At 38.3% G+C, this 23,732-nt stretch overlaps 2 protein-coding genes across 2 annotated transcripts in view; both read right to left on the reverse strand.

Moving 5' to 3' along the window:
• Positions 1–407: 407 nt before the first annotated feature.
• LOC135465697 (cytochrome P450 3A8-like) lies at positions 408–13,960 on the reverse strand. Its single transcript, XM_064743047.1, has 13 exons — positions 13,875–13,960; positions 12,031–12,127; positions 10,906–10,958; positions 10,314–10,413; positions 9,765–9,878; positions 8,811–8,899; positions 8,226–8,374; positions 4,856–4,983; positions 4,185–4,574; positions 3,045–3,133; positions 2,303–2,443; positions 1,275–1,437; positions 408–545 (listed from the first exon to the last, which is right to left on the reverse strand). The coding sequence occupies exons 1-13, from the start codon at positions 13,958–13,960 to the stop codon at positions 408–410; spliced, it is 1,737 nt and encodes a 578-aa protein (XP_064599117.1).
• A 1,227-nt stretch (positions 13,961–15,187) lies between these two features.
• LOC135471785 (integrator complex subunit 1-like) overlaps positions 15,188–23,732 on the reverse strand; it is a 41,184-nt gene continuing 32,639 nt past the window's right edge. The window contains exons 40-46 of the mRNA XM_064751125.1: positions 22,366–22,555; positions 21,620–21,744; positions 20,926–21,128; positions 17,390–17,460; positions 16,714–16,805; positions 16,151–16,260; positions 15,188–15,615 (exon numbers count right to left, since the gene is read on the reverse strand). Of these exons, the coding sequence (XP_064607195.1) occupies positions 15,503–15,615; positions 16,151–16,260; positions 16,714–16,805; positions 17,390–17,460; positions 20,926–21,128; positions 21,620–21,744; positions 22,366–22,555 (904 nt within the window). The 3' untranslated portion in view covers positions 15,188–15,502. The remainder of the gene's footprint in view (positions 15,616–16,150; positions 16,261–16,713; positions 16,806–17,389; positions 17,461–20,925; positions 21,129–21,619; positions 21,745–22,365; positions 22,556–23,732) is intronic.

The raw sequence follows: 23,732 nt of genomic DNA on the forward strand, positions 1-23,732 counted from the left end.
TATGTACCAGATGTATCTGTACACCCCATAGGTATCACATGTATCTGCACGCGTCATACATGGATAAACGTGCACACGTTAAATATGCTGGAAGAACGTGTGCACGCGGTGTATGAACGCCTAACCGTCAAAGTCGTGAAAGAACGTCAACGTGTCATCCTTGGAGGATGTATCTACACACGCCAAACGTGGTGGCTGAACATCAGCAATCACGTGAAATACTAGATATTCGTGCACAAGTTAAACGTTATCTTCCCAAGCAGTTACATGTACCCCTGTATTTCAAGCGTTCGGGGTGAACATATGCACTAAACACGCATGCTAAATGTACCGGCATATAGCATACATGCTGAATGCACCGGCATATAGCATACATGCTGAATGTACAGGCGTATGAAGTAACCAGCCTAACTTGGATTAAAAGGAAACTTTGTATCCCTCTGTTCTGTTGATATTCCGTGAGGTAGGGGTGATCTCGATTCAAGTGTAATGACCACACCTTGCTTGGGATTCACTGCACCCTGAGATTCAAACTGCACAGGAACCTGCCAAAAAAGTATAAGCATCAAGATCAACATATATAAATATATAACTCTCATCATCGTGGAAAGGTTCCTCACTTCAGCGTTATTGCCAGCATGGTTCTTGCTGGTTCGGTTGTGGATTTGAGTCAGGGAGTTTATTAGATGTAATGTTTGAGAATTCAAAGGAAACAACGACGGCCAGTAAGCCACCTTTGTACATCAGAATTCCATTACCCGATTTTACCTTTTGACAGCCTGATTTTGGGCAATGACTGTGTTGACAGGTCCGAATTAGCCTTGGAAACTTCTCAATAGTATGGAATGACAAATAGGACATTTCTTCACCAACTGCTTTACGCACGTTTAACCACCAAAACATTTATTTAACTGCAGTTTAAGGCCATAAGTTTTCACTTCTATGATGACGGTTAGCTTTATGGGTGGAGGACATCGGAGATATACACACCACAATGGTGAAAGAGTGAGTGAGTGAGTGCTTAGAGTTTAACGTCGTACTCAATGGTGAAAGACATGTCATCTTCATCGTACGTTAGTTTGCGCAATCGCCCATACGAGTGTCGTCGACAGTTTATTGTCCTCATAGCCCCACAACCAGTAAGCGCGAGTTAATCGACAAATTTCCTGTCCCTGGTTAGGTTTAAACCCGTACCTCGTGTGTCCTGGGGATTGAAAGACAGATAACTTAACAAATTGCAATAACTCCCTCTGAGCATTTATGAATATACTTACTTGTGTCTGAGAACATCGATGTAACGTATACTTTTGTAAAATTCGAACAAGAGCAATTTTGGCCTCCATGACAGCAAACCTCATGCCGATGCAGTTTCTGGGTCCCTCCCCAAAAGGTAAATAGCAGAAGGGTTTGATGTTACCTCTACGCTCCGGCGAGAACCTGTGTGTAACAAGTGTCAAGGATATCAAAACATGTGTGTATCAAGTGTTAAGAATATCAGAGCCTGTGTGTAACAAGTGTCAAGAATATCAGAACCTGTGTGTATCAAGTGTTAAGGATATCAGAACCTGTGTGTATCAAGTGTTAAGAATATCAGAACATGTGTGTAACAAGTGTTAAGAATATCAGAACCTGTGTGTAACAAGTGTCAAGAATATCAGAACATGTGTGTAACAAGTGTCAAGGATATCTGAGCATGTGTGCATCGAGCGTCTAGAATATGAGAGCCTTTGTGTGTCAAGACTCAAGAATATATGAGAACCTGTGAATGATAAGTATCAAGGGTATGAGAGACTATGAATGGAAAGTGTCCAGCGTATGAAAACCCGTTTATATCAAGTGTCGAGGGTATGGGTCGACCAGTCTTTGCACTACCCCCATAATGCACAACACCCAGCAAGGAAGCTACAACTTCTTCATTATTAAGGTCTTAGGTGTGACAACACAGGATTGACCCTGGATCTACCGCCCGCAAAGCGGACGCTCTACCAACTGAATCATCTGACAAAATTCTTATGACGTTCTATATGTAATGCACAAGACTACATGAGAAGCTGTTCACATATTTAAGCCAATTTAATTGCTCAATCACTTTTTTAGCACATAGTTCAGGGGACTATGGTGTGCGCGGCTTCATCTTATATTGCATTCCTTAAATGTTACATTAATACTTATCTTGTCCACGACAACCATTATATCTGTCCAAAGTTCAACGCCTGCTATTTTATTTCAGAACAATGCTATGAACTGAGAGATTCCAGTTGTTAAAAGCGTTTAGGTGGATATAGGTGTCTACCACAAATACCTGTCGGGGTCGAAGAGATCAGGCTGCGGCCAGTATTTAGCGTCATGATGGACCGCCCAGACATGTACCTGAACAGCCATACCTGCCGGCACACGCAGGTGTCTATACGACCAGTCTTTAACCGCCTGGCGGGTACACACCCTAAGAAAAAAACAGACGTTTGATTATTGAACAGACCAAACCTCTGAAGCAGAGTCAAAGATTACTCAATAACTATGTTCTCTGGCTGTTTGGGTTGGGGGCGGGGCTCGCCATCACGGACATCATCACAAAGGCAATGTTAGCCTATCAGTAATCTTATCTTTATACTTTATCAGCAACGATCAAATTATCAGATGTAAATATACGGTATCCATTTTAAGGAAGAATTTGACAGGTATGAGCTTTGATCAGAGAGTTCAAAAGAAAATGATACATGTCGGAAAAGAAAATGGTGACAAAAAAAAAAAAAAAAACTCTCCATAAAATTCGTGTATGTACATTTTAGGGATATCCGTGACACAGTGAACTATTGATGTGATATAAAACAATACAAATCATACAAAACAGCTTTGACGGAGAAACCGAAAAAAGTTTTGTGCAGAACAATGCACTTTACATCAAGTACCTGTTAAAAGAGGTAAAATATACAGCCGTATAAAATCCAGACTCAGCTGAACTTTACATGACTGCCGCTCTGGCTGGACAAAACTCGGTCGTTATGCATTAATAAAATATAGATTTTGAAATAAAGCTGACTTACAGTCCAGCGGTGGGGTACATGCGACAAACTTCACAGAAAAACATATCCAGGTAGCGGAGGTTTTGAACAGTCTCATAGCTGACCTCTGTCTGAAAAACAGGCAAAACATAAACACTGTCACATGTGTGAAAAAAAAAATAATTTACTTAAAATCAATACATTACATGCATATAATAAAGAACAATAACTGCATTTTTCTAGTCTTGTGAGAAAGCTTAGTTTATTGCCATAAAACTACATATACCAGCTTATATAGCCTAGATGTATTTGGAAATGTTCCGCCATTCTGTATTCTTCCTCCCCTACTTGCTGAATGTTCGTAAGCAAATATTCAACCAAATAGTCTTGCATATATTTATTCAATTTGCGTAAGATTATCGAGTACGGAGACAGACGCACACCAGTCAGATAAATAAATAAATCATCTACAGGATGGTATTCAGATTTATAGGTAGCTAACACCAAATCAACAAGCCTCTCACGTACCTGACAAACCGTATTGAGACTGACGCCCACCCAGCCAGTGGCACATTTCTCGAAGAAATTTTTCACTCGACCAAAATTTAAAAGCTCGATATATATACACATGTAATTTATGGCCACAGAAGTTAAATTCTGAACAGGTGTCTGTATTTAACACATATTCAGTGCTACCAGTTCTGTCTTCTACAGTCCAAAATAAGTACTTAAATCATGTATCAGTTAGAGCTGGCTTTGTGGAATTAGTCTCTGATCTAGATTCGAATATTCCATCCCTGACCAGCGATCCAGTCCCCGGGGCCATTACTACCATAAGAGGGTAAAAGCACAAAATCTCTTTAAAGGTATCAAGGTAAGCGTATCTTTTCAAGGAAAGTTGTAATAAATAAATGCTTTATTGACTTTGTTCTGTCATAGGTATATGTAACAATATTTTTGCTACTTTCTACCCCGCCTGTCTCTCCCACGATGTGTTTTGTCATCATGTTATCTTGACCAGTGCAATTGTATCTGTAGGTGGGTGTTGTGTTCAAGAGGATAGCGGTGAAGACATGGCTTTTGGCACGCCCTTAAATTCTTTACTTCCAAGATATATATTTTATAAATATCTAGATTTACACAGGGGAAGAGGATTTGGGTAATACATAAATGTTGACTTACATCTGCTGTTATGTTTTGGTCAATCTCTCGACAGACCAGTTCTTGGATGTGAGGATTGGTAACCAAAGCATAGGCCGCGAAAGCAAGTGTTGTGCTCGTGGTCTCATAACCAGCCAGCAGAAACACAATGCTCTGTGAGATGATCTCCTCCTCGGTCAATCCCTGGCAGTGGAATGGTTTGTTAAACGCAGGAATGCCGGAGTCATTCGGCGAACAGTCTACGGTCTTCTTGTTTGCGTTTGCCACATCCTCCACCATGCTCGTAGAAATTGTCTCCCTTGTTTTGGTAGCATGAATGTGTTTGGGATGAACAAAAGCTTTCGTATCGGAAGCGGATGCAACTTCTGAGTGTAACATCAGCTCTATCAGATCTACATAGCCTGTACTTGTCTTTAAATGGAAAAATAAAGAAATACAAATCAGTGTTCGGCAAAATTACAATTCGTATCAAAAAAGATAATCAGAAATAGGCAGTCAGCATAGAAGCAGGGGATAATTAAATATATTAACTTTCATTGTGGAAACTGTTGAATGCCGTCTTTTAGGCTCAGTAATAATATTACCGGACAATACGAATTACACATCAGAAGAAAACAACCGGTTGCATTTTGATGAACATTTAATTAGAATCTGTTCGTGAATGATGGTCGTATCTGTGGTGAGATACTCACCGGTCGTGACCGCCTCTCCTGAATAACCTCGGTCATTCCCTGGATAAGGAACCGTACCGGGTTTAGCCCAATCAAAGTAACGAGATTCTTTACACCAACCAATAAGTGGCAGAGAAACGGCATCACCACTGTAATACAGAGAAAGTGAGCCATTGTAAAATACAAGGCCACAAAACCAGAGGTACATCACCGCCATACACAAAACCAGGGATACATCACCGCCATACACAGAACCAGGAAAAAGCCATTGCCATACACAGGACCAGGACTATGTCATTGCCATACACAGGGCCAGGGATATGTCATTGCCATACACAGGACCAGGACTATGTCATTGCCATACACAGGGCCAGGGATATGTCATTGCCATACACAGGACCAGGACTATGTCATTGCCATACACAGGACCAGGGATATGTCAGTGCCATACACAGGACCAGGGATATGTCATTGCCATACACAGGACCAGGAATATGTCATTGCCATACACAGGACCAGGGATATGTCAATGCCATACACAGGACCAGGGATATGTCATTGCCATACACAAAATCAGAGATACACCATTGTCACAGACAGAACCAGGGATGTCTCACTGCCATACAAAAGAACAGGGATACATCACTGTCGTACACATAACCAAGGATAACTCAATGTCACACACAAAACCAGGGATACACCATTATCATCCATATAACCAGTGGTACACCATTATCATCCACAAAACCAGGGATACATCATTATCATCCACATAACCAAGGATACACCATTTTCATCAACGTAACCAGGAATACACCATTATCCTCAACATAACCAGGAATACATCATTATCCGCCACATAACCAGGGATACACCATGACCATCCACAAAACCAGGGATACATCATCATCATCCACATAACCAAGGATACACCATTTTCAACGTAACCAGGAATACACCATTATCCTCAACATAACCAGGGATACATCATTATCATCCACAAAACCAGGGGTACATCATTATCCTCAACATAACCAGGGATACATCATTATCATCCACAAAACCAGAGTTACACCATTATCCTCTACATAACCAGGAATACATCATTATCCGCCACATAACCAGGGATACACCATGATCATCCACAAAACCAGGGATACATCATTATCATCCACATAACCAAGGACACCATTTTCATCAACGTAACCAGGAATACACCATTATCCTCAACATAACCAGGGATACATCATTATCATCCACAAAACCAGGGATACATCATCATCATCCACATAACCAAGGATACACCATTATCCTCAACATAACCAGGGATACATCATTATCATCCACAAAACCAGAGTTACACCATTATCCTCTACATAACCAGGAATACATCATTATCCGCCACATAACCAGGGATACACCATGATCATCCACAAAACCAGGGATACATCATCATCATCCACATAACCAAGGATACACCATTTTCATCAACGTAACCAGGAATACACCATTATCCTCAACATAACCAGGGATACCCTATTACCATCAACATAACCAGGGGTACATCATTATCATCCACAAAACCAGGGATACATCATTATCCTCAACATAACCAGGGATACACCATTATCATCCACATAACCAGGGATACATCATTATCATCCACATAACCAGGGATACACCATTATCCTCAACATAACCAGGGATACATCATTATCATCCACAAAACCAGGGGTACACCATTATCCTCAACATAACCAGGGATACATCATTATCATCCACAAAACCAGAGTTACACCATTATCCTCTACAAAACCAGGAATACATCATTATCCGCCACATAATCAGGGATACACCATGATCATCCACAAAACCAGGGATACATCATCATCATCCACATAACCAAGGATACACCATTTTCATCAACGTAACCAGGAATACACCATTATCCTCAACATAACCAGGGATACCCTATTACCATCAACATAACCAGGGGTACATCATTATCATCCACAAAACCAGGGATACATCATTATCCTCAACATAACCAGGGATACACCATTATCATCCACATAACCAGGGATACATCATTATCATCCACAAAACCAGGGGTACATCATTATCCTCAACATAACCAGGGATACATCATTATCATCCACAAAACCAGGGGTACACCATTATCCTCAACATAACCAGGGATACATCATTATCATTCACAAAACCAGAGTTACACCATTATTTTCTACATAACCAGGAATACATCATTATCCGCCACATAACCAGGGATACACCATGATCATCCACAAAACCAGGGATACATCATCATCATCCACATAACCAAGGATACACCATTTTCATCAACGTAACCAGGAATACACCATTATCCTCAACATAACCAGGGATACACTATTACCATCAACATAACCAGGGGTACATCATTATTATCCACATAACCGGGGATACACATTTATCATCAACGTAACCATGCATACACCATAACCATACATATAACCAGGGATACATAATTTTCAAACATAAAACTTAGATTTGGTAGCATGGTAGAAGGCTATATGATACATGATATGAATGCTAGTTATGCAAAAGGCCACAACAGAAAAACAACGGCCAAAATTTTGGTCAAAATTTTGATCAAAATCGACGAAAAGGACCAAAACTTGGGGCCGGTTTCATGAGGCATACTTAGTGTTAAGTAGCCCTTGGCTAGGTGGACTTTATATCTATACAACACACGTCGTCCTGGTAGTAAAGGGTAAACTTTGCTATGTGAGCTTCATGAAACTGGCCCCAGATCTAATTTGTCACGCTGAAGACATTTACCAAGTTTGAATTCAATACCATTAACTGTTTAGAAAATAAGCCCAGAAAACTGTCAAAGCCTCTCTCACACTCCAAAAAACAAAAACCATAATTTTGAAAAGAATGGACGAAACGGCAACACACTCGATCTGTAAGTCATCATGTTGAAGTGGTGTACCAAGTTCAATTCAACAGTTCGAAAAACTGTCAACGTACAAAAACGGACATTATTATGCCGAAAATAGACGAAACGGTCAGACTAGGGACGATCTGTAGCTTATATCACCGTGAATCCATGTACCAAGTTTCAACTGAACGAGATGTTTTGAAAAAGAAGTCCGGAAAACTGATTGACAGACGGACAGTTAAAGAGGCGTAAATCTATAGTCTCCTCCGGTATCAGTATGGCATTAATATAGGTGTATACTTGAATTACCTGTAAGAAGTTCACGCTCACTAGCCGTCAAATAAATGATTTGTGTGATGAAGAAAAAAAATCTGCAAAACATTTCAGTTGAGTTATTTATACGTCACAAAGTTAATTCTAAAACGAAACACTGGCAATTGTACTGACTGAGAAATGGCAGGAGTTTGGATTTGGCCAGACCCTGGAACAAGAATCGGATGTTTCGGAGATACGGGTCATCTGGGTCCTTCTGGCAGGTAAAATTCAAGCCCAGAGCAGATCGGCCTATGACGTCCAGCGTCAACCTCTGGAAGGCTCTACAATATAATAAAAGACTTACAGCATAGTGGAAAAAGCGAGGGCAGCGACTACAGTGTGATAATTGACAAATGGCCACACCTAAGCGGTGAAATACGGCCTCTTGTCATTTTACCTCAAGTAGGGTTTTATTCTGTTCATGTAAATGTTTAAACTGTCGACAACTGCTCGCCCCATATGTGCATATGGTGTACATGTGTATGTGATCAGAGTAGCATGTGATTGAAAACTAATACGTCCAGTGCTTCTCTACTTCAATTTAACCGCTAAGCTCACCTCAACGTATGACGTAAGTTTAATTTTGAACAGATAAAACAAGGAAGGTTTCACTACCAGATGCATCCATGGATCGTCCAATATATCGTTTCACGAATTTATAACACAATTGCCAAATACATCAGCTAATTAATCATTAATAAATGACAAACGACTTACTCGAATATATCATACGGTTCTCCAGTGGTGGCAGGTTTCTCCATGTTGTCAATCATCTCACTGACGGCTTTGTTAATTATAGGGGACATCTGAACAAAGACAAAAGTACAAAGACAAAAGTAACTGCATGGTGATGCACACATTCAATCGATTTTAAAAATTACCTGTAAAATTTGATCTAAGGGAAAAAACTTACAAGATTATATCTTAATTGGACTTGGGTGATATTTTTGCTGCTATTGTATATTGTTCACAACAACATGAGATTTCAAAATGTGTTAAATCAACGGCGAAGTTGACAGGAAACAGTATTACAAAAACGATGGAAAGCATGGTACAGCTTTCCCAGGCGAGTAGTGAACTGAATTCCAAAAACATATCATGGCTAAGTTTGTCAACTTGTTGCTCTAACATCTGAGTGCTGATCATGAGCGCCAAGCGAGGCAGAAAAAAGTGCCATTTTTAAAGTCCTAGGTATGACCTCATGTTACATCGTGCCAAAAGCTATGGTTCTTGGAAATTCATTCAGTTCTTGAAATTAAAGATTTTGGGTAAAGAGTCGATCAAAGCAAATTCAATCCAATTTTTGCCATTGTTTTAGAATAGCCCTAACAACTATACCGTTTACAAAAAATTATCCTCGTCTGTGCACGTGTTACTGCTCACAATCGGTAATAAATCAAGTCCCTAAAATTCACACAGAGGGTCACATTATAACGTGTTCAAACTTTAGAATTATTAAAGGCTATACACGTATAGTGGTATATAGGCACCTGTCTAATATATTCACTGTAAGGCAACCATTTGACCTATTCTAGATAAATACAGAAAAATTGATTTGATTACGGAATATGGTTTTTTTTTTTTTTGGCCAAAAATCTAAGGATTATATAGGCTCTTTAAGTGCGTTGAAAGCTTATAAAGAAATCGGTTTAATGCTATCAGTCGACTGACCTGCTTCATTCTGGCAGAGCTGAACGCCGGACTGAGGATGTTCCGGATCCTTTTCCACTTCCCACCACGGGCAAGGAAGAGTGCGTGAGTCTTGCGTGGAGCCATAGGGTAAGGCTGGTAAAAAGAGAAAAAAAACAAAAGTTCGAATATCCCAGAAAAAAACCGAATAATAAAAGAATAGACCTAAACATTTTATTACATTAAATACAAGTATGTGGACGAGTATATTCGGCTATGCAGAGGTTTTACTACTACTAATAAACACAGGACGAGTTGTGCCAATTTATACATGGTGTTATGAACTTTTCAACTGTTCCCATCACGTGTGTGTAATATCTGATGATGGGAGCAGTTGTTCTCGAAATGTCAGATCAATAACACCACCTACAGACTGGTACAACTCGTCCTGTATATATGGAAGAACTCCGACGAAAATTTGGGTAAATGGTAATACATAGTTATATTCTTAACGACAAGGTCTCTCGGGCACATGCACATACAGTTTAATATAGTTTACTACTTTGCGTGTCTAGAAAAAAATACATTTACCTTTCTGTTGGGAAAATAGTCGAAAAAGTCCTTCACAAGCACTTGTTTAATGACGTCAGCATCCGATACAACAACTACGGGAGTGTGGCCTTCAAAATACCTGCAAATACAGCAAATATATATCTCAAGTTCGAAGAACATTTTTTCATAACAGAAAACTGTGGAAACGATTACTAATATTTCGTAGAAGTAAAATAAATATCCATGAGAATGGCTTTCAACTTTAACCAAATAAAAAAATAAATAAAAAAGCGAATAAATGAATAAATAAATATATAAATAAATATTTTTAAGCTATATACATGTTTACATGAAATTTAGTAATCAAGTAGTATATTTGGTAAATAATGTTACATAAATGTAATAATGAAAATAATGGTACATAAATAAAAAAAAATGTTTAAACTGTTGTGCAATTTAAATTTAACAACAAGGGATCAGAATGCTTAAAATCTTTTGGAGCGCGCGAGCTAAATGCGTGTACACACAGAATTGTTTTAAGAAGTAGCACCAAAGTCACCACAAATATGCAAAACATATATTTAGCAAACTACACGTAACAGACCCGTAGAATATTATGCAAATGACTTACCCAAAAGCATCTCCGTACTGACCATGCCAGTCCAAAAGAGCTTGGAAGGAACCCTGCAACAATATGGACTAAATATGCACAATACAGGAATCACAGTATTTATTAAAATTACGACCGGACATCCTTGCTTCCAAGATCCACATTGCCATCACAAGACATAAAGAGGATCTAACATGTACTTAGTTGTCGAGCGTTTCATGTTATACCAACGCAGACCGAATGAAGTAATGTTAGGAATTATTGTAATTTAAATGACGCATTATAACAAAAAAAACAAAATAATAATCTTCGACACGTACAAAAACACGCACAAGAAATAACACTCAGTTTTGGGCCAGAACTGTCGTTTCATTTTTTCAAAAGCTATACATTTATTTCTGACAGACACTACAGGCCAATGTACTTAGCAATATTTCTACTGGCGAAATACCTATTATCAGTTTAGCAAGCTTACGTCTATAGGCATACGTTTTCCCAATTCATTATATGCAGATATATCGTGAATAGGAGCATTTTACTCTATACATCAAACTGTACTGTCCGTCTTATCATTCACACAAAATTGAGGCTTTTTTTCTTCAGTTAATATACGATTATGGCGCAGTTTTTCAGCCAAAAAAATTGTTTCCAGGTAAAATCAAGTTTGCGATTCCGGGGGCAAAAGTCACTATATACAGGGCCTATGTTTGTATTAATTTGTGCTGAAACATTTGTCTGTAAAGTTGTTCCCCATGTATACTTTAAGTCTTCTAATTTTTAGGACAGATATTAGAAGTGCCGAGAGCAAAAAATTACATTTCTCCCTTAATTCTTTTCAGAAAAACAAAAAATATCTACATGTTGTTCATTAAATGGACTAATCTTGTGACAAAAGAGACACTATATATTCCTGCTACAATTACATGTCTACTGGCCAAAATGAGTAGGCTAAATGTCCCAAAATTTAGAAAAATTGCAGCACATAACAGCATGCTATAGACTAAAATAAAAAACAAGTATAAAAAGCGCTATGCATTTAACTGAAAATAATGTGAAAAATGCACCACAAAGAGACATCCAAGAAATGCATGTGAATCAATATTTGCGTGTCTTGTAAACTGAATTTCAGCAAAGATATGGCATTACCTTGCTCAGAATTTCTCTAATGTTCCCCAAGACTAAGGTTGGTTCGGGTCCGGGAATTCCCAGTCTTTGAAATACTGCAAAATGATATCTGAGCCAGCTGAAATCGAATCAAAATTAAACGTATACAGAACGGAAGATCAGTATGTGCGATATAGGTCTACGTTTATTTATTTGTTAAGCAAATGTACTTCTGTAGATGGTCGTGGGTTTCCCCCGGGCCCTGCCCGGTTTAATCCTGCCATAATGATAACCGCCGTCGTATATGTGAAATATTCTGAGTGCATCATAAACACAATCAAGGTGTGCAGTTTCATGGGTTGAGGGAACTGGAGTAAATTTAAGGCCGCTACCAGCGTGTCCGCTGAACACAAAGTAACGCGAAAAGGTAACGGAGTTAAACCTGTATGGGTTCAACGAGATCAGTAGAAGAATCTTGTTTATAAGGTTCAGTTAGACATTTACAGATGTGAATGCAACACTGCCTGTGACTGGGACAGAACCTACATCGCATGTGTGTGACGGTTAGGGGTCTGCGTTAGAAGCTGTGTTGTTCTTTCATGTGCTAAATACAGCAATATGTATAAAAACGTATAAAAACTTTCCGGTTTCCCAGAAACAGGTCACAAAATGTTACAAAATGCTTCCTTGTAGTTGTGGCACAATAGACACTCTGACTATTACATGTAATATATAAAGTATAAGACTACAGTGTGAATAGTAAAACCAGTGCAGCCACGACAGTGATAGATAGTTGACAAATGATCACACGTAACGGGTGAAATGGAGACTCTTGTCAATAAAATAACATCACTTTTTACTCTAACCGCTCTAAATAATATACTGTGATGTCAATTGCAATATATTATAGAGTGAGTGAGTGCTTGGGGTTTAACGTCGTGCTCAACAATTTCAATATATTATAGAAGTCCCTGGTCTAGAATTATACTCAAAATGTGTTGTCATCACATTTTATAAAGGGCTTATTAAAAAAGGGAACTGGAATGAAAAAAAAATGTGACCATTGCATGCGAACGCACCAATTCTCTTAATAAAAATGAACGAATGTATGAATGAGTGAATATTGGTTTGACGCCACATCGGCAATATTTCAGCCCTATCGTCGCGAGAACATGTTTTAAACAGGCAGTGAATAGTTTTCGATATTATGATGAAAGCATCCAGAAAAGGACAAAAAGAGACAGACATGTTTATATATATATATATTATATATATATATATATATATATATATATATATATATATATATTAAAACCAATTAAGAAGAACTAAACCACACTTAATAAAAATTACTATGCATATACATTAACTACATACGGAGTGTCTTTTGCAGAGGAAAGTAAAGCAGATCTTATTAGACCATTAGTCATTGTTGGCAACAATAACCGTCCATCCCCCACCTTCCTCCTTGTTTTTCCTGCCATTAAAATTCTTTTTTGTCTGCTCATTGCTTGCTGGCAATTTTCACCTAAAAACTATGATTCGGCTTCACTTCAATACAGCTATGTAAATTACATATAAAGATGACCACAACTGCAATTTTCGGACACACTCCGACTTCTTGGTTTAGTAAAACTGTTCTGATCAGTGCAGCTTTCACAGAAGAACTGTCAGTGTCATTTCAATACATCTGTAATATCAACATGCCATATCCGCACCGACTTGAAGTCACATAATACGTACCTGTAGGCCAGTAGGAGTGCAGTTATAATCAACAGGAGTAGAATCAACATGCCTTTGGCTAGCTACCTAAGAACCCATACAGTTAATCCTGCCAATCGATGCCGGCACAATAAATAGTTCAAGGGGACAGAGGTCCAACATACCCTGTTATACTACCGCGGACCACGTGCTCGTTATCAAATTTTATATTCAAAAAGGTAAAGGGCGGATCTCCCAGGAAAACACCCATTGGCTACTTGACGTCCATTCACGACATTCTGTATATAGTCGAAGTTGCATGTCCTTTACTTCGTTTAATTCTCCATACTCTGATGCCAAAAAAAACGTATTAAATTCATACGTTCAATTCATGTAAAGCTTAGAATAATAATGTAAGTATAATATAGTAATACAACAGGTTTTTCAGAACGTCAAAACATTGTGAATGTGTCGCTCACCATCTCTATTATGAAAGTTAGTCGGCCAAATCAGACAATTTCCACACCTAAGACCACACGGGAAGAGGAAATTGTGGATTGTTGTAGTTAAAATAAAATATAGTTGAGCTTCTTGAATAAAAAAAAAAATTAAATACGTTTGAATTTTAATTGACCACGTCCACACAAAAAAACCTACACCAACGGAAGAGACACTCACTAAGTACTATGTCTGCAGTCAAAAATATGGAAAGATCATGAGAAAAGTTTCCAGTTCTATTAGTAAACAAAATATTGCCAAAAACCGAGATTCGTATCATTGTGCTTTACATATATGTAATACCTGAGCTCATTACATGCAGTACTTGTTCCAAGAGAACGCCTACCGGTACGCTAAAAATATATCATTGTCATTGCTGCTCCGGTATTCGTAAATATTATTTAACTTAAGGTAAACCTGAAGTAAGGACCTAACTGAATTCTCTCGCGAGGAAGAACAAATCAGGTCAGATGCCAACATTTGTGGGATCAGAAGATTTGAATGAACGAAAAGTTATGAGTGTCTTTCACATTTTCTGCAGGTAGTTTAAACCTATATTGGTCTTCCATACTCTGGTATTTTACCACTGTACAAAAGGTGCCAATGACAATCATGGAAATCTCACCTAGTACCTTTTATATACGAGGTCATTTATTTGCTATAGTCGTCAGATGTCGCTTTCTTTCCCAGACGAAATGGAGAAGCAGATTTGAGATCACTGAAAAGTTTTCCAAACTTGTGGATGTCTTTTCTTCAACACTCATCTGATTAGCTTTTCCTTAATACTTCCAGTTAATTTTGCGGTACCATCTGTGCTGTTCTTTTGTTTGTTGAAAGCAACAAAATTATATTTTCACTCTGAAATAATTTTGTTTATACGCTTCTGGTCCGAGTTTTCACAAATGTATTAAAGACGGTCCTATTGGACACATGGCCATGGCCTTCTTAATGTTGGCAGTGATTCATATCTAAAATGCCCCCAAAATACACAAAACTGATAGTAGCAGAAATATATTGTTTTATAAACATTCAAAATGATTTTAATACATCATTGAAGCAATTATGCTTTGGCAAGCACTGTCACTGTCTCTGTTGATTTTCAGTGACTTTGACAATTTCACATTTCAAACACTGATTTTTTCCATGGCAAGAAAGTTTTTTCGCCGCAGAACAACACTGTATGAAGTCTTTCCAGAGTTTTCCAGACTTGGTGATGACAAATGTTTCCTCAATTTGATGCCCAGAATGTCAATTTGATTTGTACATATACAATGTCCATGTAGTACTAGGTTGGTGCCCTTGTCCCCTGTACACCTTAAGGGCTCTCCATGTTCAGCAGTTGTAATGCTTCAGCAATGTAGGTGTGTGTTTCTACTGTTGTGGTTATACCAACTGTGAAGGCCCTTTGGAGTAAGCTGCAGGCATGACCTGCAGAAATAAAAGGCAAGAAAAAAATACATTTTTTTAATGAAGAGCATAGTCGTCAAAACAATTCTATACGATACATTTTTTTGGGGGAGGGGGGTGGGGGTGCTGGCTTCTAACATGACAAACAAATAATTTAGGTCACATTGTCACAATGTCTAATAGTGACTACGTGTCACTGAGCACAGCATAGCAGACTTTGCCAGTAAGCAGACAAGAAACATCAGGCTCTTCATGTAATCTTTGCCCCTGGCAATGGGAACAAAGTAAGGTGGTAACCCAGATCACAATGATAATCCAGCAATCTGATGTTGATAATCCGTCTTCTGTTCATTAAAACTGCCATTTTTTTCTTCTCCTTTTTGAAAACATCAAATCCCTTTGTGCTGAGAACCAAGGAAGTCTCTGCCTCAGATAGAACACTTATGTAAAAAAACACAAAAAACAACTAAAGAACAATAATCTTGAAAAACAGGTGAGAAACCTAACAGAAAATGAGTGAATGTTTGACAGAAGGAATTAATAAAACAGGACAAACCTTGGCAGAGAACAGCAAACTCTGGGAGATTTCTGAGAGCTGAGTTAATAAGGTCAGGACTTTGACTATCCAGGCAATGGAGGAAAGCAGGTAATACACTTGGTGCAGACCTAACACATAAAAATAGAATAAAATCATTGGCACGAAGTATAACATTGTACTGTGCTGTCTGATTGAAGGGTCTGCCAGCAAACTGCAGACAGTTGTGGATTTCCTCCCACAATAATGCTGGCTATAATGAAATATTCTAGATTACATCATAAAACAGCAACCAAGATAAATAAATAAATAAATATCTCACAGAAGCAACCATGTTTCACACATTAATGTTTACTGATGTTCAAATAAATTTTTAAACAACATTCAATGTAACTGTAAACTCAGTGTATTACACATTTTCATATTCTCATAACGGTAACCAAAGTGATTCAATTTTTTACTACACTGATATAGGTAAAAGTGTAAATAGATTAGTAAGAATAAACATGTAATAGAGAAGAATATTAACCCATATTTGTATGTCACTATCAACAAACCACACTGTAAATAAATGAATAGCCTACCCTGGTGAGTGGCGGATATGCCGAAGTAGAAGTGCAAAGGCAGTATTTCTGCAGCGGTCATTTTGCACCACGAGGAGTCGCTTTAAATCCTCCTACAATCAGGCATATTGTCTCAAGTACAATTATCAGAGAACAAAATCAATCTACATTAATATATGCTGATATATAGATGAGTATCCTAAAATACAGTACCCCCCCATGACAAACAATCTACACTCTACACCTTTTAGAAGGTGACAGAATCCAGTAGTTTTGAGTCACAAATGCTTAACATACCGGATACAAATGCATCAACCTGAAAGTGGCATGGATTGAGCATTCGGCTTTCAGGGAGAACATCTTGACACGCGACATGAGGCCTTGTCTTTTAAAAAATAAGTGTTTTTAACACGCAAAGTCTTACTGGTAAAACTAGGCCTACACTATCTATGTACATGTATTCTTTCTGGTATCGTCTTTTTCTATCTTTCAGAACATATTTTCATTCAGAGTCAAAGTAGATAGTTCAGTCAATTGATCTTCTTTCTAATGTATGTATGCCATGTTGATAGAAATAGATATATTCAGTGTATCAATATCTGGCAATACAGAGTTGCATGTTTGCATGAGTTGTCAAATTCTGTTGTCAAAAGGAACAAGAAGTCGAACAGACATTGTCCAGTGCGACCAAACTTACAATGTAATATTGTAGGATGTAAACCTTCCTCTTTGAGGCCTCATCCAAGTCATGAAGCACTTCAAACACATCTGAAACCAATCAAGATAACATCACACATTACACCTTCTTTCATCTTTGATTATGGCAAACATCAATCGATATTTGCAGATAAACAGGTTACAAGACGTTCAACTAGAGATAAATTTTGGGGCCATGATCATACTGTATCAGTGAACTGATGTTTATCTATACTTGGCCACAGGTATGACCTTTGTGAGAATGTGTCCCCAATTTTGGACAGTCTGTACCTATTTTTCTGTGCTGATGGTACGTGAAGAGAGGCTGATACAGCTCTCACAGGTGAAGTGACAGATAACAGCCTATTACCAGGTACTCACACACCGTCAAGCCAACACACTATCGTGTCTCTGTGATATGTTTGTCTCTGGCAGACAAGAGGGAAGCTTAAAAACACAACAAAAAACAACAGCTCATTTTCAAACTCTGAGACAAGTCAATAAATATTTCCACAGGACTGAGTAATATGATAGAATGTTTCTTTTGGGATATACCGTGTAAAATTGTTACACTGATTAAAGCTTTTTCACAAACTGTCTTCCACTGATCAAAGTTTGTCTACAAACAGCTCCAGTCTGGACTTGAACCACCAACCGTTATTATGTTCAGCTCTGACTTGAGCCACCAACCACCATTATGCACACCTCTGATTTGGACTTGAATCACTCAAACTAAACCACCATCATGCACAGCTCTGGTCTGGACTCGGACCGCTTGGACTAAGCCACCATCATGCACAGCTCTGGTTTGGACTCGAACCGCTTGTACTAAACCACCATCATGCACAGCTTTGGTTTGGTACAGTATGTTGAAATTTGAACACTTTTGTCTTAAGATGCAATTTATGAGAAGGGCAAAATTTTAATACCTAAAGCCCCAAATTAAGCTTTATAAGTATTTCATTATTATATTCAACTTTGACTTTAAGCAAACCTCCATTTCATCATAAATGTACAACTCTGACATACTACATTATGAATATATCATCTGAAGATATCCTAGGCTACCCACATCTATAAAATGTGGTTCAAGATGGTTTCTTTGCACCTGCATTTTTCACCATTGCATAAACTGGTTGAAAATGTCCTTCATTTGCATACATTCCAGATGACTTTTAATATGTATAACCTACATGTATACTGTAGTCATCTGCAGGCTTGAAGTGAAGTAGCATTACCCTGTGACCCACAATATGAGGTTAACAAATTCTAGGTGAGACCATGTGCGTCCAAAAACTGGGACATCTACCCTCAATCGGAAGTCACTGGCAGGTTAGTCTGTGCTATCTCCTCCAGCCAGTAGTATACAAGGTGAAGTGTAGCTTACAGTCATGTTCATTGTACTGGTATACATAATTGGAGAATTGTCCACACATGTACCCTGATCTACACAGCAGTACTCAGAGACATTGTCTCATTAAATCACTCCAGTCTTGTGCAGGAAAATAAGATTACAAATACTATTACACTGTATTCTGAAAAATGTTCGTAGTGAAAGATAAGAGGATATGTATGCTATTATTTAATTATTATTATTTATTATAAATTAAGATTTCACAAATTTATGCCAGCTGTCTGATGTCATGCATTTTTAGCTGTACAGAAAAGGTACAGTATACTTCAAAACTTCCACTCTTAACAGAATGATAAAGTAATATAACATTTTAACTTACAAAAAATTACAAACCTAAACAAACAAATCAAAATTTTCAGACTTTACTGACAGAAACCTATGATCATCAAACAATAACTGCTTAATTTACATGTACTATGTGCTAATATAAAATAAGCTCGACAAAACCTTAACTATACTGGTACCAAAATATAGAAAATTCTGCCCGAAAGCCCCAAAAGCCTCCAATCACTTAGTTAAGACTCGTCTTTTGAGGTCCGTTTTTTCATAAATGAGATGAGATATAGTTAATTCTCTTCTAAAATGTGTACCAACCATTTCCGTTCAATTTTTGGCAGTTATTAAACATTATTCCTTGTAAACATACATATTTTTCTGTTCTAACAAAGCTGTTTGTGTGCTTAAATACCAATGTTTACCAATGTATTATATGTCAGAGTGAGGTGTGAGTGAACTCCAAACTGACCGGTTCACTGCTAATATGCTTATTATCTTGCTGTTTAGGTCATGTTTTTGGATGTATAGCTCAACGTAGGCAGGTATAGAACAGGTGAGATTAAAAACCCAACTGGACCTGAGAACATTTAGTATGAATCAGATGTTCTCTGGATGCACAACACCTGGACAGATTCCTTATCAGCACCATACCTGCCCGACCTTTGGAAACTGATAAAGCTAAATTTATACACAGATTAAAGGGAAATTACAAAAATAAAATATTTCATGCCAAAAATAGATATATCTGACCAAAAATAGATGATCCTGTCTAAAATCATCACCATAATATTAACTTCCAGAAAAAAAGAAAATATGTATGTGTCCAAAATCCAGGACACATGACACATATGCTAAATATTATCTTATCTGTTTGTACACCACAACATTAATTCACACCAAAACTGCAATCAGGTGTTCAGCTTACACTAGAAGGCATAAACTATGTTCCAAAGATCTCTTACGTAACACCAAAAATTTATGTTGGGTATGTACAGTAAATCATTTATCAATGCCTCAAAATTTTCACAAACCAAATCATCCTGCTGTACTAAGTTAATGAAAATAAGTTCAAATTATTTATGCTTTAGAGTAAATCATAACTGTCATTTTTCCACTCCTCTGTACTATAGCTTGCCAAGCTGAACTTTGTTCATATAATCCATAAACATATTGTTGATCAAACTGGAATATCTCACACCAAAGGCAAAGGCTGAGTATGTTTATAAACAATTTATCAAAGAGAGACTAATGTTTCAGAAATTCAAAAAGGCCAATATGTAAGTCTGTTTACAAAAAGCAATTTGAATCTGCCCCTACAATCAAGGATTCTTGCCAATTGGATTGAAGCCTTCTTTATGACACGTCGTGTGACAATGCAGATCATTTTGTTCAATCAAAATAATTAGTCCAAACTTTACTTTGGATTGGACATGAAACGATGTCAGAATTTCACAGTACCAACTGCATGAGAGATGTCAACTTGTTATACAATGTTAATATCACACTATTTCATCACCATCAGTTTAAATCCATGGTTGCTTTCACTTTCACAATATATTTCACAATATTATTATATTTCAACTTCTGAAACTCATCCTCCTCCACAGAATGTGAGGGCAATATTAAGAATTAACAATTGAAAATGTGACCCTTATAACACAAACAGACGTGGGTCACCCATTTCTATGGCTTTTCTACAAAACACTCTGAAGCTTACAATTTGGTCACATCAATGGATGAATTATTTAACATTTCAGCAAAATTATTAGAAAATGTGAATGCTTCCTCAACCACCTGACAATCTCCTACCCAATGTATAATTTACTTTATTACCATTTGCTGCTTACCATCCATGTTATCTCTCTTGAGTTTTTTGTGGAAAGGCTCCAGCTGAGCAGTGGTCCATGGAGAGGCAGGCCGAGCTGGTGTGACAGATGGAGTGGTCTCCCCTGAAGAGAATTCTCCCTCACTTGTATTCTGCCTAGGTAAAGTCAGACCAGCAAGCAGTGATTTCAGAATGGCCAATTCGGGATACTGATTGGATACTTGACTGAAATAGAAGAGATTTACATTCAAGCTATAATTTGCATTTCCCTGTGAAATAAAATTTCTATTTTCAAGTTGTCCAGCAAGTTATGTCATTCCTCATCTATATCAACATGCTGGGATAAACTGTCACTATGACCTCACACAGGTGACACTATCAACTAGAAAGTCGTACGTGGGAAGGTCTGCCAGCAACCTGCGGATGGTCGTGGGTTTCCCCGGGGTACTACTTGGGTTTCCACCCACCATAATGCTGGCCGCCGTCGTGTAAGTAGCAGGTAGTTAGAAACCTGTACTAGCACTTAAATACATTGGACACTTGCAGTGGTGCAAGGCAAAATAGCCCCTTGAAGTTAGATTTGATTGTTATCACACAGACTTGTGTTGATATGTTTGGGATGTCACCTTACACATATGTAATAAATGTAACGCCCCAGACTTGCCCCTCCCACTCCATCTCCAGCAACCCTTCATCAGACGGGAGAGTGGACATACCTGAGCAGCTGGACATGTTGCTGTAAGTACTTGCCAGCCCTCTGGGGCTCCTGACTGATAAACTGATGGAGGAATGTCATGAACTTGACAATGACAGACACCATCTGCTTCTGCATACCATGAGCCTGTAATTATCAACATGCACAACAGCAATCAGCAAAAGTTAATATTTCATGGAAAAAAAAAAAAAAAAAAAAAAAAAAAAAAATGACTGAAGCAAATATTGGGGAAAAAAACAAAATAAACTGGTAAGGCTCGGGTTTACATTTAATTTCAAAGATTTCCCTGCTGTAACAATGATTTACTGCATGACTGACCCAAATTTTATTGGAAATATACAATCTACAGTATTTAGTAATGTATTTGTCTGACACATATTTCATGGCAAACTCTAGAAAAGATTTACTTTCATCATGACATTGATGTTTAAGTATAAAAGAAACACTTGGAAATCAGGACTGCTCTTTGATATGACATACAGACACAGACAGATCTACATAAATGGCTACACTCATAAGATAAGGCACAAGTTTACACTGTACTCATGAACCAATTATTAATGTTATTAACACACGGTTGCAAGAATGCTGCTTGAAAATCACATAATTAATTTTTTTGAGGCTGAACATATTGAGAATCCTGCACCCCAAAGCATCACAGTTGTCGCATTTGCGATCTTTCAGATTGATGAAAAAGGCAACACTTCAAAATGTTGGTGCTGCAATATAGAAAACCTAAAAGTTCACCTGGATGAGATCAAAGAAGAGCCCGAGCAGATCCTCCAAAGCTGTGAACTCTTTACGAAAGATGTGGGGCTGTAACAACTCCAGTAGACCCAGGACATGGGTGAAAAACAGGAGATAGTTACGATGCCGCATCTCTCCAAAGGTGAATTGAGTTCTACCCTTCAGCAGGGCTGCCAACATGGGCAGCTGCCTGCAATAGATGGTAAATAAGACATTTATATTGCGTGCTCTATGTCAGGTAATATGTATAAAACTGAAATAGCCAGTGTTTCCAATGGAAAGATGAATGCATGTGGCATACACTGCAACTTCATTCCAAAATAATTACAGTAACAAGTGTTTGTACATGTATTTTACATGACAGAAACATCAAAAATCTGACTACCAAGCTGCTTTTTCATAACATTTTAATCAGATTTATTTATTTATTTGACAATTATTTAATGCCACATTAAAACAATTTCACTTTTACAATGGCAGTCAGCCTTATGTATGTAGGATAATAGAGTACCTGAGACAAACACCCAACCTTTGGCAAGTTACCAACAAACTTTCCCACATGTGACCTATAGATATGCAAACCATATCGCTGGAAGATAAGTGGGCAAACTGCCATACAGGCGTTGTCACCAACACACACCTCCTACAGCTTTAGGTGTCTTACACAGATGGCTAACATACCTGGGATACCTGGAAACAGACGTGTTTCCTACAGGTTTAGGTCTTACAGATGGCTAACTTACATGGAAATCAGGTGAAGGTGATGGGCTGCCAGTTTTCTGCAGGTTTAGGTCTCACAGACGGCTAACATACCCGAGAAACAGACGTGGGTGTTGGGCGGCGAGTTTCCTACAGGTTTAGGTCTCACAGATGGCTAACCTACATGGAAATCAGGCGAGGGTGATGGGACGCCAGTCTTCTGCAGGTTTAGGTCTCACAGACAGCTAATATACCCGAGAATCAGACGTGGGTGTTGGGCGGCGAGTTTCCTACAGGTTTAGGTCTCACAGATGGCTAACCTACATGGAAATCAGGCGATTGTGATGGGCCGCCAGTTTTCTGCAGGTTTAGGTCTCACAGACGGCTAACATACCCGAGAACCAGACGTGGGTGTTGGGCGGCAAGTTTCCTACAGGTTTAGGTCTCACAGATGGCTAACCTACATGGAAATCAGGCGAGGGTGATGGGCCGCCAGTTTTCTGCAGGTTTAGGTCTCACAGACAGCTAACATACCCAAGAATCAGGTGAGGGTCTTGAGCTGCCAGTTTCCTACAGGTTTAGGTCTCACGGATGGCTAACCTACATGGAAATCAGGTGAAGGTGATGGGCCGCCAGTTTTCTGCAGGTTTAGGTGTCTTACACAGATG

Source organism: Liolophura sinensis, chromosome 1, assembly GCF_032854445.1.
Source record: "Liolophura sinensis isolate JHLJ2023 chromosome 1, CUHK_Ljap_v2, whole genome shotgun sequence".
NCBI classification, from domain to species: Eukaryota; Metazoa; Mollusca; class Polyplacophora; order Chitonida; family Chitonidae; genus Liolophura; species Liolophura sinensis.